Source organism: Pundamilia nyererei, unplaced genomic scaffold (assembly GCF_000239375.1).
Source record: "Pundamilia nyererei isolate P.nyererei 1_Seehausen unplaced genomic scaffold, PunNye1.0 scaffold00251, whole genome shotgun sequence".
Classification (NCBI taxonomy): Eukaryota; Metazoa; Chordata; class Actinopteri; order Cichliformes; family Cichlidae; genus Pundamilia; species Pundamilia nyererei.
The window spans coordinates 131,921-147,667 of NW_005187652.1; the positions used below are offsets into that span (position 1 = coordinate 131,921).

General features: G+C 38.0%; 1 protein-coding gene across 1 annotated transcript; it reads left to right on the forward strand.

Moving 5' to 3' along the window:
- The first annotated feature begins 1,817 nt into the window (after nt 1–1,817).
- Nucleotides 1,818–14,365, forward strand: apip (APAF1 interacting protein). Its single transcript, XM_005749619.1, has 8 exons — nt 1,818–1,917; nt 4,389–4,457; nt 5,700–5,800; nt 8,148–8,196; nt 8,290–8,407; nt 9,168–9,303; nt 11,369–11,536; nt 13,707–14,365. Exons 2-8 carry the CDS (start codon nt 4,392–4,394, stop codon nt 13,804–13,806), a joined length of 738 nt encoding a protein of 245 aa, XP_005749676.1. The 5' UTR covers nt 1,818–1,917; nt 4,389–4,391; the 3' UTR covers nt 13,807–14,365.
- Nucleotides 14,366–15,747: the final 1,382 nt, after the last annotated feature.

Genomic DNA, 15,747 nt, shown 5'->3' on the forward strand with positions numbered 1-15,747 from the left:
GTTCAACAAGATAGAAGGATGAACTGAGGGAGGAGTGCCTGTGTGGAAAGGCTTCAAGCCAACAGATAGCGTGTTCAGACTAGGCGCACAAATTCTTATGAAATAATCTGTAAGTTTCTGACTTCAGGTAAAACACAGGCACTGTTGTGCATTTAAGGGTAGCAGATGCTGTATAGTCTGAACAGGCAAACCATATAGCTGACAACGATGCTATAGGCAGGGGTGGGCAATTCCAGGCCTCGAGTGCTGGTGTCTTGCAGGTTTTAGATGATCATTTGATTCAGGTGTGTTGACCCAGGGTGATATCTAAAACCTGCAGGACACCCGCACTCGAGGCCTGGAGTTCAACACCCCTGCTATTGGTAATGAACAATAACAAAGTTATTACATAAAGCAGTACATGTCTCTTTCACTCCCTCTCCGTTGCGCTAAGAAAAAAACATGCTGTTATGAATACCTTTTCTCTGAAAATCGCCTGGGTTGATGATACTGTGGGTTCATCGGAGAACAGTATAGATGGCAGGATTGCACATGCAACCCCCACCTCTCAACAGTCTCCAAACAACAACAGCAACGACCAACAACATAAATCAAGTGTTCCCCACGTTTTGGCAGAAGATTTCTTTCAACATAACATCTACTGTTTGTGGATGCTGTCCTGACTTGCACTGCATTTTCACAGCTCTGTAGGGCTGCACACTATTACAGATATACCTTGTTATGTAGTATAGTCTTTATACCAATATGTAATTTAAAAAAATTTGTTTCATTCTTGCACATCTTTGCTTAGTTGTTATCCATATTATCCATATTATATATTATACTACATTATACACAGCATAGTATAGTAAAGATTCTGGTACAAATGTGCTGAATGAATTAAACTGCACTTTGATATTCTGGTGTGGACTAATAACTGTTATGTCGGTGCATTGGCATGGTTACTCTACTTTTTATAGGTTTAATTTAATGCCCCATTCCAAATGGGGTTTTCACCCCTTCCTACTACCACAACAAAAAGCTTACATTGGTAAGCAAAACAACCTATGATAGATATAGGACAATACTTGACAATGCATTGGATGCATACTAAATGTTATAGTCACAACTTTGTATATCAGTGTACAGTGATCCATTGAAAAATTTAACACATTTATGAAAATTCTCTAGCCAGAAATAGTGAAATGTGTGATTTTTTTTGTTTGTTTTGACCTTACAGCAGTGTAATTTTTACACTTAAATTGACTTAAAAGTGTGTAATTTTTCTGTTGCAGCTGCCTACTTTATATTTATATATACAGGCATACTCAGTTCAGGGAATAAACTTAAATTAACATAAACCTTTGAAAAAACGTATACATGCTTAGCCACAATATCTTATTGGACGTTATTGCAATTTGTGAAGACTTTGTCTGTAACTAGACAGGGCTGCATTTTGATATGTGAAAAGCAAACGTGTCAGTCAAGAAAAAAGTGTCCATAAAGACATATTCCTTCAAATATTTGTTTCTTCCTATAGTTTTTATATACACACTATTTTGGAAAAAAAGAAGTGCGCCCTAAATTAGTGAGTAACCATATATAGTAACTTCACTGGGCCTGATTTACAGCATAAAAATAAACAGTTTTGAAAAAAAGTCGCACAAGTGAAGAAAAAAACAAGCCTAGAGTTAGAATTGACCATTTACATATACATTTCAACTAGTGCCCCATAAAGGGTTAATACTTTTTGTTTTGTTTTATTTTATTCCCCCCTGCTCGTATAACGCAGATGGCTCTGCGAAAATGTTTAAATGCCAAAGTTTATGAGCCATCACATCCGGTGTTGTGTATTTGCACGCGCGCTTGTGCACGTCGCGTATTGATGACGTCCGAACGCTGATATCGCACACAGACTGATTTAGCACCAAAAGTCCAGTAAGTGGGTGTATTTTACACTTTTATTTTACTGATCTTACAGAGTCGAGGTAAACGAGTCGTTGTTTTAACGTTTGACGACGAGACTTCACGCTTCGGGAACCATTTTTCGAAGCTATCGTCACTGCTACATGTTAGCCATAGCTATTAGCACAAATGGTACAACTGCAAACTTTTCGTGCAACCAGACTGAGCTCAGCCTCAGGAACTTAGTTGATGAACTCCCCTAATCCTCCCTTGTTTGAGATGAACGAGCATCTTCTCACACTGAATGCTGAGTTGTGAGCATTGCGATAACATATGTTTCCTCGAAGAAGAAGACTTTCATATGTGCTGTCACTTGTCAAAGTTAACATCAAAGCTATGTTTTGCACCGCAGCGCTGTCTAATTATTCCTGTCGGTGTAAACTGACTCGGATAAATCAGATTTTATTGTTTTCATCACAGTGTAGCAAATGGTATATGTTCGACTTGACAATATATATATTATGTAGGTTAGCAAGCAGCCTGTATTTCATTGGAAACTGCAACACAAACCGAAAAGTCACCTGTGTAGTTGTGGTGCACAGGGTAATGCTTGAGGTGAAATGTAAAGTCCACGTATGTTCTTTAACTGCATTTATATTGACAGTATGTATGATTTTAGAAACTGAACTGAAAAGTACGCCGTGGTTATATATGCTCAATGCTCAGGGTTAAGTTTAGTCTTCATTTTAGTTAGTTGTTATTTAGTTGTGTGAAGGGAACCTGCAAAGTAAGAATTTCATTGTTCTGCGTAACCACTTGTGTTTTGCGGTGTATATGACGATAAACGTCTTGAATATAATGGATTAGTTAATATTTGATGTGAAAATCTGCATATCAGAAATAAATGACAAGGCTGATAGAAAATATATTAAAGGTTTATCCTTTTGTGTTTTATTTTCCATAAATATATGTATTTATTTATTTATTTCTCAAACTGGAATTGCACATTTACAACAACCTTTAAGTAATTGTACTGCCAGTGTTTGGCATATGGCATAAAATAGGCTTTCCCCCTCTGTAATAGTAGACCAGTACGTAACTGCCTGCTATGCAAGCCAAAAGTTTTACTGCACGTTGAATCGCAAATGCTAGAAACATGTATGTATATTCTGTTCTTTACCGCTATGTCTTTCTTTCAGTACAGTTAGAATCTCAGATAAGCCATAAAACAAAGCTCCTCATTGTGCAGTGTGGAATGAGTTTGTTACAGTCTTTAATAGGAATCTCTGTGTTTTTTGTGGTATTTCAATAATGTGATATAGAAGAATGTTTGAATAAACAAGCACCTCATTATGTAAAAGTCCCCTATGGAGGAAAAAAACAAACAAATCCCTATCCCTTATATATTTACTTGAAATAAAGGTTTATTATTTATCTTTTTCTTGAATGTCTGTGACATAAATTTACCTTTCCATGTGAAAATGTAGGAAGCAAAGACAGAAAGCAACTTTTGGCCATTTTAATTTTAATTTTTTTATTTTTTTTTATTTTTTAATTTTTAATTAAAAATAAAAAAAAGGGAAAAAAATACAGGACAGATGGACTTTTAGTGCTGTACTGCAGAATAAAGGAAACAGTTAACTGTAATTAGTGTGATCCACACTGCGAAATTCATCCAACATTCAACTTCAGCCATTTCTGGATAGCTGTAGCTTGCAGACATCAGTTACAGTTAGGTTATGCAACTATGTTAAACCAGTGTGTTAATTTGTTTTAGTTGGGTGTTAATATTTAGCAAAACATTTGCTAAGAAGTTCCTTAAAAAAAAGAAAAGTCATCCATTAAAAGTAAAGGCAGTCACAAATAAAACAAACTGTTCGCGCAGTGCTTAATGCCCGTGCAGACGGTGTGACCATGGGAAGCTGTAAATATGAAAGACTGTCTGTCATGGTCTGCTTTGCTGATTGCTTTTCATTTCCTCATTGACGATGTGTCTCCAAATAAAAGAAACTCCTTCGCACTTCATCGTGAAACTAATGATAGTGCTTTCTATTTATTAATGCCAGTGCCATGCTGCTCTCACTCGCCTGTGCTGAAATGCAATATAAATCATTGTATTTGGTTCTGAATCTAGTGAGGCATGGAAAATTTATGTCTTAATGAAAGAAAAGAGCCTAAATGCTTGCATAATAGGAAAATACATTTAACAATGTGTTTTCAAGGGATTTCAAGCTGGAGCATAACCTTTTACATGTTACTCAGCATCTAAGATTGATCAAAGGAAACCACATGTCAGTTCTTGGAAACTGACATGTGGGAGAATAAAGAATAAGGGAAATTAGTCCAACTGTAATTCTTTCTTCTTCCTCCTTGATCCTTTTCCCTTTTGACCTTAAATCACTTCGCTCTTCCTCCTTCCACCAAATAAAGTGTTACCGATTACGTTGCCCAGTTTCTGTTGACATTATGACACATCTTTTAAATGCCGTTAACTGTTTTGACAGGAGATGTCGTCTTTTTGCGGCACCGGCGATGACTTTCAAGATGCAGGTCAAGAGACCACTGAAAAGCAGGCAAGTGTAGTGCGTGACATGAGAGATTTTTATTTATTTATGTTAAGGTATTTGTATAAACTGAAGTCTTCTAAATGCCTTTCTTAAGCGAGATGGCGATTAAAAACTTGTGAGAATTTGAAAACTGTTACAGTAAAATGCAAAAGACAGGAAGTTAATGCTGCTAAAATTATAAAATAAAATAAAATAATAAACATTTTAATTGAAGTTAATTATTTTGATGCACTTTGTGTTATCCTTGCTAATACAACAGTCACACCTTGGAGCTTAGGATGTATTAACTGAATTAGTTTGAAAAATGACTCACCCACGGGCTAATAAAAGGAGTTGATTGTGTCTGTTTTCTAGGTGTTGCACTGTGTGTTTTAGTAGCTACAATTCCAGAGTACAAGAGACTTGGCAGCAGATTTAGAATCAAGTTTCAGTCACATTTATATTTCTGCATCACTCACTGAATTCCAGTGACAATGCAGAGAGTAGTTTGTTGGTTGTAACTTTACAGCTGAGCTTCATGCGTGATGTTAGTGAGGTAGACGGCTTAATGATGTGCGCGTTTAAAATCTATTGGCCCAGCTGAGGGTTCGAAGGGTGCTGTAGTTAAAAGAATCGGTGAAAACGTTTGTCTTCGTAAACTAAATCTATATAATGTACATTAGGGATATATAAAATGCTGTAAGCCTGATTTTTATGTCATTTTTCTAATAAGGTTAATGTATGAACTGCCATGATTGATATGGTTGTAAAGCTGTCAAAAAAGAGGACTTTCATTTTTGGTCTTTATATGCAAATAATTTCCTATGAACTGTTGCTATGGCAATTTGAAGTACTGCTTACAGACATGAATTCCACTGTTAATGTAGTTGCCACATTACTAAACCTTGATTTGCTACAATAAAAAGTGATTGTATCTTGGTGTAACATTAAAAGCAAATAGGCTACTGGTAGTTGTAATTTAATTGGTATTTATTTATTCTTTTGTGCCGGGGAAACAAAGCTTCATATTGAGGTTGGGGGAAAAGTATCTGGCTCTTAACCACCCTATCTGTGAATATCTAGTTAATTTTATCTTTATGTGCAAATACCGTTCAATTTTAAGTATCAGCAGACACTGAAGTTCGCCGTGTAAATGTTGTAGCGTTCAAAGTTTAAAATGCAGTGCATGAGTTTTTACTTTTCTTGACACTGGCTGACGCAACGTGTTCAACTGTTGTTACTCAAGTTACACTTTTGCGTCTGTTACAGGACAAGGACCATCCACGTGTCCTCATTCCTGAGTTATGTCGGCTCTTCTACCAGCTGGGATGGGTGACTGGGACGGGTGGAGGGATAAGTCTGAAACAAGGGTTCGTATGTAATTTTTTTTTTTTTTTCAACTTACAATGCAGAGCATTGTGAAATATTGGAAATGTTGATGCGTATCCTCTGTTGCTCATCTGTGAAGGATATTTCCTGTTAAAATTACTGATTGGCACACCGTTAATACGAATGTCTTTGGAAACGCCGAAGATGCCAAAAAATATTTTTTGTTGGTGGATGTGTGTGCATGGCAGTGATTCAGGATTCGGTGAGGCTAATAGGGAGTTTGTTATATTAGTTTTGACAGTGTGTGTGAATCTAGGTTAAAAGCAGAAGGCCGTAGTTTTGCTGTAATGAAACAGAATTCAAACCGAAGGCTTTGACAGGTTATTACAAGCATCTTTGAACTATGTTGTCTTGGAAGGCAGCTACAAAGAAAGCACCACCCATTAGCAAATCTCTTTGAAGAGTGGAATGGCAGACATTTATTTAAGCCAGCAAGGTAACTTGATGAAACTTCCAGTGAAGCCAGATAACCATTCAGCCACAGCTTCATGCACACTGGCAACTCTAAAATGATTTGAGGGAGAGTTTTCCATCTTGTTGAATGATTATACCTTTAGATTCAAATAGAAAATGAGCAGTTGTAAGCTCCACTTTGGATTATTCCTCAAAAAGCCTGCAGTTTGACAGAATAACTATCTTTAAGTTTGACACTTTTTTTTCTTTTTTTCTTTAACATCATACCCCCCCCACCCCCCGCCAAAAAATATAGGACACATTTGACGCAGGATTGTGTCATTACAGATGGAGTATGCAGTGGTAATTTACGGCCATGACATTTATCACCTCAGTGCATTTTGTGATGATAAAAAGAAAATATCACCAAACAACACAAATCATATGTATTGGACCTAATGTTGAATCGATCAGGCAGCCAGAATACATTATGCAGTAGTGTTGTTTTACACAAAAGTGTGTTGTTGTTCGGGGTTTTTTTGTTTGCTGTAAGCGCAGGGCTGAATTTTAAGCTCTTCTGCCTTTTTCTCCTGCCCCCCACCCTCCTCTTCACAGCTGCTTTGGTTTGACTCAGAAATGACTCACAGCCTGAGGCAGCCTCACCGAAACTTGCACTCAAAATCAATAAGCTACTCCTCTATCTGGAAATGTTTGTTGCTAGATAAAGACGGGAACAATGGTTCCATCTACTAGACTCTATTGGGAAATGTCAAGGCACAAAACATTTAAGCAAAAAGAAAGGTTGTTTCAGAGATTTTGAGGGAATCAGCTGAGTTTCTCTATTTAACACTGCCACTTGCATTTGTTTGCATTTCACTCCAGGCTTTGTTCCATCAGGTCTTGTGAACAAGGCTATAGAATACCAGGTTTTCTAACAAAGAGAATGCTGTATTAGGGAAATGTCACATGATATTTACACACATAACAGTTGTGATATTTACACTGCAGTTCAAAGACGGTTCCAAGTAAATGGAAAGGCAGAGCAATAAAGTGCTCCAGCTGAACGGCCAAACTCTGAGCCAACTTTGTGTTTAACTGGTGAAAAAAGACAAAAGTGAAATAGGATTGCAAAAGTCTTGAACCACCCCTTTTCATATTTTTTGTCCTTGGATATAGTTTGATTCCAAGAGACAGACTTTCTTGTACGTCTTGGAAATCATTTGTTCCAATATCTTTAGGTGAATCTACAAAAGATGGTACAATATAAAGTGATTTTGCACCAGTGACGTGATTTCTTAAAAAAGTTATTAAGTGAAAACGTATGTCCACATGGTGCGCAGTGTCATTTAAAAAATTTGAGTAAACTGGACAAGTAAAGGACAAAAGAAGCAGCTGGCTTAAAAATGCAAGCAGATGATATTCAGCAGATAAACATTTTTTTTGAGTCATGTCCTTAGGAAATAGGAAAAGCAAAGACTTGATGCAGGAACTTGGAGATGCCTCTAGCCCTCAGTTGGTCCATCTAGTGTTTGCAGAAGACTCGTCAGAAATGGTTCTTAAGAAAGGGAAAGGGTGGAGAGAAAAAGGCTGTGGTATACAGGAAGTGGACTAAAAATGCATGGGGACAGCTACAGCATTGTCTTCTGCCATCTGTAAAACACAGTGGAGGCTGTGTCTTGGTTCAGGGCTGCATTTGAGCCAGTGGTGTTGGAGATTGTGCCAAAATTGATGGAATTATGAACATGGAAAAGTAACGTCAAATTTTGAGCCGCCATGCAATACCTTCTAAATTTAAGTTACTAGTTTGTTTGTTTTTCTGACGTGGAAACCCTTAGTTTCTCATGGAGTTATGAAGAAATAACTTCTAGGTTCACATCAGAAGGATGTACTACATTATCCTCATGATATTAACTGTATTTGCTGTAAAACTTACAGAGACCAGATCTACATTGCACCATCAGGTGTTCAGAAAGAGAGAATCCAGGTGAGGAGACTGTAAGTGGTGTGAAACTTTGTTCTGCCCAATAGAGAGCAGATTGATGTGAGTGATCAACAGTTTTGAAACTCTGTTCTTCAGCCAGAAGATATGTTTGTTTGTGACATGGAGGAGAGGGACATCAGCTGTCCTCCTGCCTGGAAGACGTTGAAGAAGAGCCAGTGCACACCACTTTTTATGAACGCCTATACTATGAGAGGTTAGTCGCTCTTTGCACAATGCTTACCACCCACGTTAGCCACTATTTGCACTATTTCTTATACACCAATTGAAAAAAGAAATGAAGCAGTTCTTTTAGTCTGAGTGATGATTTAGTACAGCACACAGAAAAAAGAAAAGACTTCTTTAATTACAGATGTTTTCTAATTTGAAAAGCTAAATGAAATGTGGGAGTGGTGCATGCTCCTGATTCATGTACTAAATGCTGTGATTATGTTCACTTAAGTGGGTACACCGTTTTGTCATGGAAACAAAATTAAATTGTAGAAAACCATAAACTCTCAAGAACTTTGTTCTGTTTTTATTTATTTTAAGTTGTTTATTTTAAGTCAAGTTTCCTTTTGTTTTTTTGTTTTTTTTTATACCCAGAAAGGTTTCTCTTTTGGAGATTAAATGTGAATTGACGAGCACAAGATTGTCTACAAAATAAATGTCTTCCATATGGAACAGATTTTATTAGCAAGCAGACAAGCTCAGACTCATGAAAGCAGTATTTAATAAAGGAATTGTAATAAGAAGCCAACCTTTAATGAAATAGCCTACCCTATAATAACTTTAAAAGAGATCCACAACATAAAACTATTACAGTTTAAGTTGTAACTTAAGCATAGTTTAACTTGAGGTCATTGTTAGGGGAAGGGTACAACTTTTTATTTTATTTTAAATTATCATTTGCGAAAGACTGTACCAATAGACAACACTCACACAGCAAAATCTCCTCTTCCTTTGCTAAAATACAGGGGCACAGGCAGTTATACACACCCACTCGAAGGCTGCTGTCATGGCAACGCTGCTCTATCCTGGCAAAGAGTTCAGGATAACACACCAGGAGATGATCAAGGGGATTCGTAAGGGCACCTCAGGCACAAACTATCGGTATGTAATCAAGCAGCAAGGATTAGTGAAGTCCAACGAGCTTCTAAGCATTTATTTATTTATTTATTTTCTCATGGTGTAACAAAGTTGTTATGCAAATATGGTCACGGAAAAGGAGTAGAAACACAAACTTGAATGAAGTGGTTGACACTAGATATGTTAAACTTGAGGCTACGTATAGACCAGGGGTCAGCAACCTTGAACACCCAAAGAGCCATTTGGACCCGGTTTCTATGCAAAGGAAAACACTGGGAGCTGCAAATACTTTTTGACATCTAAAATGAAGATAACACTGTATATATTGTTTTTTACCTTTATGCTTTTTGTGAACAACTAAAGTGTGTTGCTTATGAAATCCATGAAGTGCTACAGAGAAAATTACGTTTCATTTATGTAACGAACACATTTTGAACTCTTAAAGAAATATAACAAAAAGGAAAGACACCCAGCTGAACTAAAATGATCCAGCAAACAAAAACTGCTGTGAGCTGCCACCCTTATATCGCCTTTGGGCTTTTGGAACATAGCAGAGCCTTGACCTGAATTTAAAAAAAAAATTGGAATAAAGCACTATGCTACTATGCAACGGGGCGATCGTGGCTCAAGAGTTGGCAGTTCGTCTTGTAATCAGAAGGTTGCCGGTTGGAGCCCCGGCTCCGACAGTCTCGGTCGTTGGGCAAGACACTTGGGCAAGACACTTCACCCGTTGCTTACTGGTGGTGGTCAGAGGGCCCGGTGCCGCCAGTGTCCGGCAGCCTCGCCTCTGTCAGGTGGCTGTGGCTACAGTGTAGCTTGCATCACCAGTGTGTGAATGACTGAATGTGTAAAGCGCTTTGGGGTCCTTGGGGACTAGTAAAGCGCTATACAAATACAGGCCATTTACTAAAAAATGAAAAATAAATATTTGCAAAATTCTGCATAAATATTATTTACTTATATTTATTTTACCTGGTAAATGTGTGTGGCGGGGCGTGGTCTGCAGTGCATAATTGGCCAACCTGGGGTTGAAAGTCTCTGTAAATGCATGGCGTTTCAGCGCGTATACCGGCTTCCGCGAGTGTGACACTTATTTTGAGCGACGAAAAATAATAAAATATAATTTTATTTTTATATTTCAAAATAACAATCTTCCAATGTAGAACTAACACAAAAAATACACTTCAGCTAAGTACTTGTAATTTATTTTCCCAAACCACGCGGAGCCGCAATAGAAGGACTAAAGAGCCGCAGGTTGCCGACCCCTGGTATAGACTATTTATTTTCATGTTATCCAATGTATCCCAAACAAACTCATGAGCTGAGAACAATTAAATGAAGTGGAAACCTGTCCAACGAGAATGATTAAGTCGAGGCAGGGTTTTGGCACAAGCTCGTGTACTTTCAATCTGGCAGTAGAAATTTCCAGCATTTGCCTAGTAGTTCAGCGAGCTTTCCGTGGAAACATGTTTGGTTTATTGTTTTGGTCGGGGTTAAGAAAAGCATAACCGCAGTATGTGCTGAAGAGGGTTTTTTTTTTTTTTTTTAATATGTTGGCTATTTATACATCATCATCTTGCCCATGTTTATTGCCATCTCTTTCCCAATAACCCTGATGTTGGTCAGGAAACCTTTTATGCAGTGTTCATTGTTATGTACTGATAGCTATCTAACCACACAGCTGAATGAATGAAGGAAATTTTGGCACCATGGTTAAACCCTGTTGAAATAGGGTGGCAGCAGATTATATTAAATGATGAACTGTTTAGCTTTTAACATGCTGCACAGGTCTGAGGTTGTTTTGTTTAATCAGCAGTCTAAAACCTGGTTATAAAATGCAAATAAGAGAAACAGTGACTCCTCACAGGGTTCATGCTCAACTATTTTAAGTTCAAAGCTTGATTTACCCTCACTGTGTTGCCTCCTTTTGATTGCCACCCAATCAAAGATTCTGGCAAGCTGATGGCAGCGTCAGCCTCCGAGAACAAGCATATAGAGCATGTATCTGACTGTACTCTGGTGGGAAAAGGGTGAAAAGGAACAACTTTAGCAGTTATCAGCCTTTGTGTCATTTGTCATGTTTACACAGGTATGATGACTTCCTGGTTGTGCCGATTATTGAAAATACACCAGAGGAGAAGGACTTGAAAGACCGGATGGCTCGGGCAATGGAAGAATACCCAGATTCATGTGCAGTTCTTGTCCGCAGGCATGGTGTCTATGTGTGGGGCGAGTCGTGGGAAAAAGCGAAGACTATGTGAGCATTTATTTCACTGCACTATTCCACTTGTTGCTATAAACATGATAAGATATGCAAAACAAGACTTTTGATGAAGTTTTTGACATTTCTAGTATAGTTTGTCAAACTTTCCGTAGAGGGTGAATTGTTAAGATTTGGAGTTTCCATTAGGGTTGTCTTTCACCATGAAATTTTAAGTTGTTGTAAGTCACACATACGTTGTCCAATCAGTCCAAAACCTCTTGTGGTTAATGAAAAGATAGCCAGAACATATCTACATATTACTAATGAGCAGTGTTGGGTAAGTTACTTTAAATTAGTAACTTAGTTACATTACTAGTTACTTCTATCAAAAGTAACTCAGTTACTTCAAGTTACTCGTTACTTTCAGAGTAACTAGTTACTAGGGAAAGTAACTTTGGTTTAACTCAGAATTCTCTTGTTAATGTGTTGCTTCCATAACTGGAAACCCAGCAAGATTGCCAGTCTTCTAGCTTGCTTACTTGCCACAAGTGCACTGTGCCACCTACCAATAGAAAGGAAAAAATAATGTGCACATTTCCACGAGAGAAATCCCACGCCTGATTTTATCCTAGCCATTCTATCCTCGCTTTTTACATGCAACACAAAAACTGCAGTCGTGGTGCTTTCGATTGTACTCAGAACTCGGAAATTCTGCCTTCTGAATAGGAAGATGTAGGTAACACCAGACTGCAGATGAGCTGCATACAGAGCTGGACTGGGACAAAAAAATCGTCCCAGTCCCATTATAGGAAAAATCATAAAGCCTTTGAATGAAAACAAACACTGTTGTGACTGTGATGTACGCTGTTCTGATGGTATATATGTATCAATCTATCAATCGTTTGTTGTAAGACTCAGATAATTATTTTTTTAAAAGTGAGACATTTTAAATGAGAATAAGAAAGTATTTCCTTGTGCCCCCCTTTCCCTTTTAATGCCCTACATGGACCCTTGCCAACACTTTGCTAGACCCGCCCCTGCACAGTTACCAGCTTACTCAGAAGAGCCTTCAGATCTAGATGATGCTTTATGATGAAAAATTTGCATTTTCATTTAACGCCATGCCCCGGCACCATGAAGAATGGCTTTGAAAAAGGAAAGATTTTTGAAACCACTGCCTCAATCTAACAGGAAGTTCACTACTTTGAATTTAACAGGTTTTTGCCATTTTCAGACCACAGTCACAAAGGCAACCCTCTGCCAACCTCTGGTTGCTAACGAAAAATGTGTACTCCCAAGTGGTTGCTGGCTTTCATCAGGTGAAATCTGTCTCAAAGATTGGTTTCTGATTATTTTAGAAGTTCCTGCAATCGGCTATAGTTTGCATGCAAGACACTGACTTTTTTCTGAGTACAAGGGAATGTTTTCCAAATTGATGGAGCATGATGGACTTTCACTTTCAAGGTGAACGTTCTCGGTTTCCAGTTCATCACATTTTTCAACAGTTTCAATACTGCTTGGCAAGCTGTTTGTTTGCCGACAAGTTGGCATATTCCAACCAATCTAGTGGTGACCATAGCCACATGCTAGTGTCCAAACCTCCCCTTTGATCACTGTTCCCAACAACCAGTATGCAACCAGCTGGGTGATGAACACCTTTCCCTCCTGACTGGTTGCCAAATGGTTGCTGACCATTCTCTAGGCCTGTGTGACAGAATAAACACAATAACACCCCATTTTGATTGAATCTTATATACTTGTTCTTTGGTTAGTTTAATCTAAAAGCTTTTGTTATGCTAACTTGTAAAAATTTCGAGGTTTTGTTGCAGGGCATGTCTGTGGCAGCATGGCAAATTTTGTCAATGTCAATATTCACTGATATAGTTTCACCTGTTCTCAACAGGAATTTGGCATTATGTAATAAACATTATCAGAGATACAAATGTTCATTGTTTGTTCTACATTTGATATACAGTAAAATATAAATAGCGGGTGCTCTAAAACGCCACCTAGTGGTTACATGACGTGATAAGCAACTAATTTGTACAACACCCACTTAGACTCCAGGACTTAAGACTTTTACCTGACTGCACAAATCCCCTCTACTAAAGTGCAAAGGTCAGACCATCTCTGCTTATGGCTTTATTTATTTATTTTGTGTCATAATCTTGCAAAAGCATATTAGTTTTAATAATTTCTGTTGCATCTTTCCTGTGTTTTCCAGGTGCGAATGCTACGACTACCTGTTTGACGTTGCAGTCCAGATGAAGCAATGTGGACTGGACCCCTCAGCCCTTCCGATGGAAGAAAAAGGAATAGTTTGATATTTGATGGTGCTTTTCAAAGAGACATTTGTGGCAGAAAGGTTAGTGGAGTTCAATCAGGAGAGCAGATTGTAATCATTTGCCTTTCATGCCAGCCTGCTTCAAATTTGATGAAATTTGATGGTAAGGGTAGATTCAGGGTTGAAGGAGATTGAATGCCTGCGATCTGGAAGAATCTGAAGGAACACTGTGAAGCACTGTGGGACAACTCATGAGTGAGCAGCTGTCAAATCAATGTCCTTAGGTTCAAATGTTTCTCTATTCAAGTCTGACTGGACTGAAATCAAGGTCTCGGTGTATGCCAGGCATGAACATCACGCTGCATTTCACTGACTGCTTCAATCGATTTAGAAAAGAAAAAAAAAAGCCAATAAAATGTGTAATTGTGTAAAATAAGTGTAGGTTTTCTGTTTCTTAAGTTTGCGGCTATAGTTAAGTAAAATCCAGTTTTCCTTTCTAAAACACGATCTTTCTCATGTTAATTTTTCAATGCAAGCCCAGGGAGACACCTGACCGTCTGTATATGTAAATAAAGCACATCTTTAACCTATAAAAAATACAGCATAGACAGAAATGGCTGCTCATTTTTCTCAAACACTGTTTACCAAAAGTGACCGCATGTTGGATGAAAGAACTCTTTCTGTACCCGTGGACGTTGTTTCGCTCTCACACCACCATTCCAGGAACAGGCATGTGCATTTGTGTGCAGGCATCTCACGGCGTCTGCGGATCCTCGCACAGCATGACTTCAGTCGTCGGCATACTCATTTCTCATGAAAGCCAGAGCTGTTGTTCTTTTAACAAGCTCCCTCCGCTGCCACTATCCCATTGTTTCCACCGCTACACTCATTCAAAACAGAACACTGTCAAATGTGCCGCAGGCTTATTTAAAATTGGTGAAAACAAGAAATGTACAGAAAACATAAACAAAAATATTCTTTTGTGTTGCACCAACGCTGCCAAGACACCCCCCCAAACTGATTAATGAGGATCTCTGGTAAGCTCATTTGCAAAAGAAACCGAACACCAGCCTGTAACACAGAAAATGACATTCTGAAGCTCACAATGTCAGAGACACAATGTCTCAGCGGAAATGAGTTCTCTGATTTTTACTTCTTTCTTTCTATGCAGCTGCTGTTCAGTGATTTTTATCTATAAAAAAAGAAAAAAAAATCATTCGCTTTTAAAAACTCAAAAGTATAAAGCAATGTGAAAGTTGGACTGAAATCTGACAATATCATTTTGATAGACTCAGACTGCTCATCCTAATATTATGTATATTATAATTCCCAATATTCATTCCATTATGCATTCCTATTAATATTTATCGCCTGTCAGCCTGAAAAGTTCAGCAGCAACAGACGCATTAAGAATAGAATATGAAGAAAGACTCAGATGATATTAGAGCTCAGGGGGTTGCTGTGGCACATTAAACCACGCTGAAGTGGGGCTGAGTGGGTACAGACACCTGACTCACAAATACAAAGTTAAACACATACAGGTTTATTTTTTAAGGTGAAGAGGGATTAGGATGAAGTATGAACTTGTCCCCGAGAGATCAGGAGCAGAGAACTACTGGTATTGTAAGTGACCAGGATGATCTTGTACTCTAATACGTATTGGGAGGAAAGGCCATTTAGGTTTAATAAAATGCAAAGGCAAGGTATTTTAAAAAAATAATTGGATTGCAAACATTTTACGTTCTGTTATCAAATCATGGCATCTCTTCTGAAGAAGACCTCTGTCCCAAAGCGAGTATTTGTTTTAGTATTTAATAATTTACCTTTTAAGTGTCTATAAAGTGTATTAAAAGGCCTTAAATAGCAAAAGTACTGGAGTGTCATCAGCTCCATTTTCAAGGATGTAATTGAAGGGTGAAGATGAGGGCTTATTGGATCTTGGTGCTACTGTGCTGTTTGAAGCCTTTTTTGTGTGTTTTTC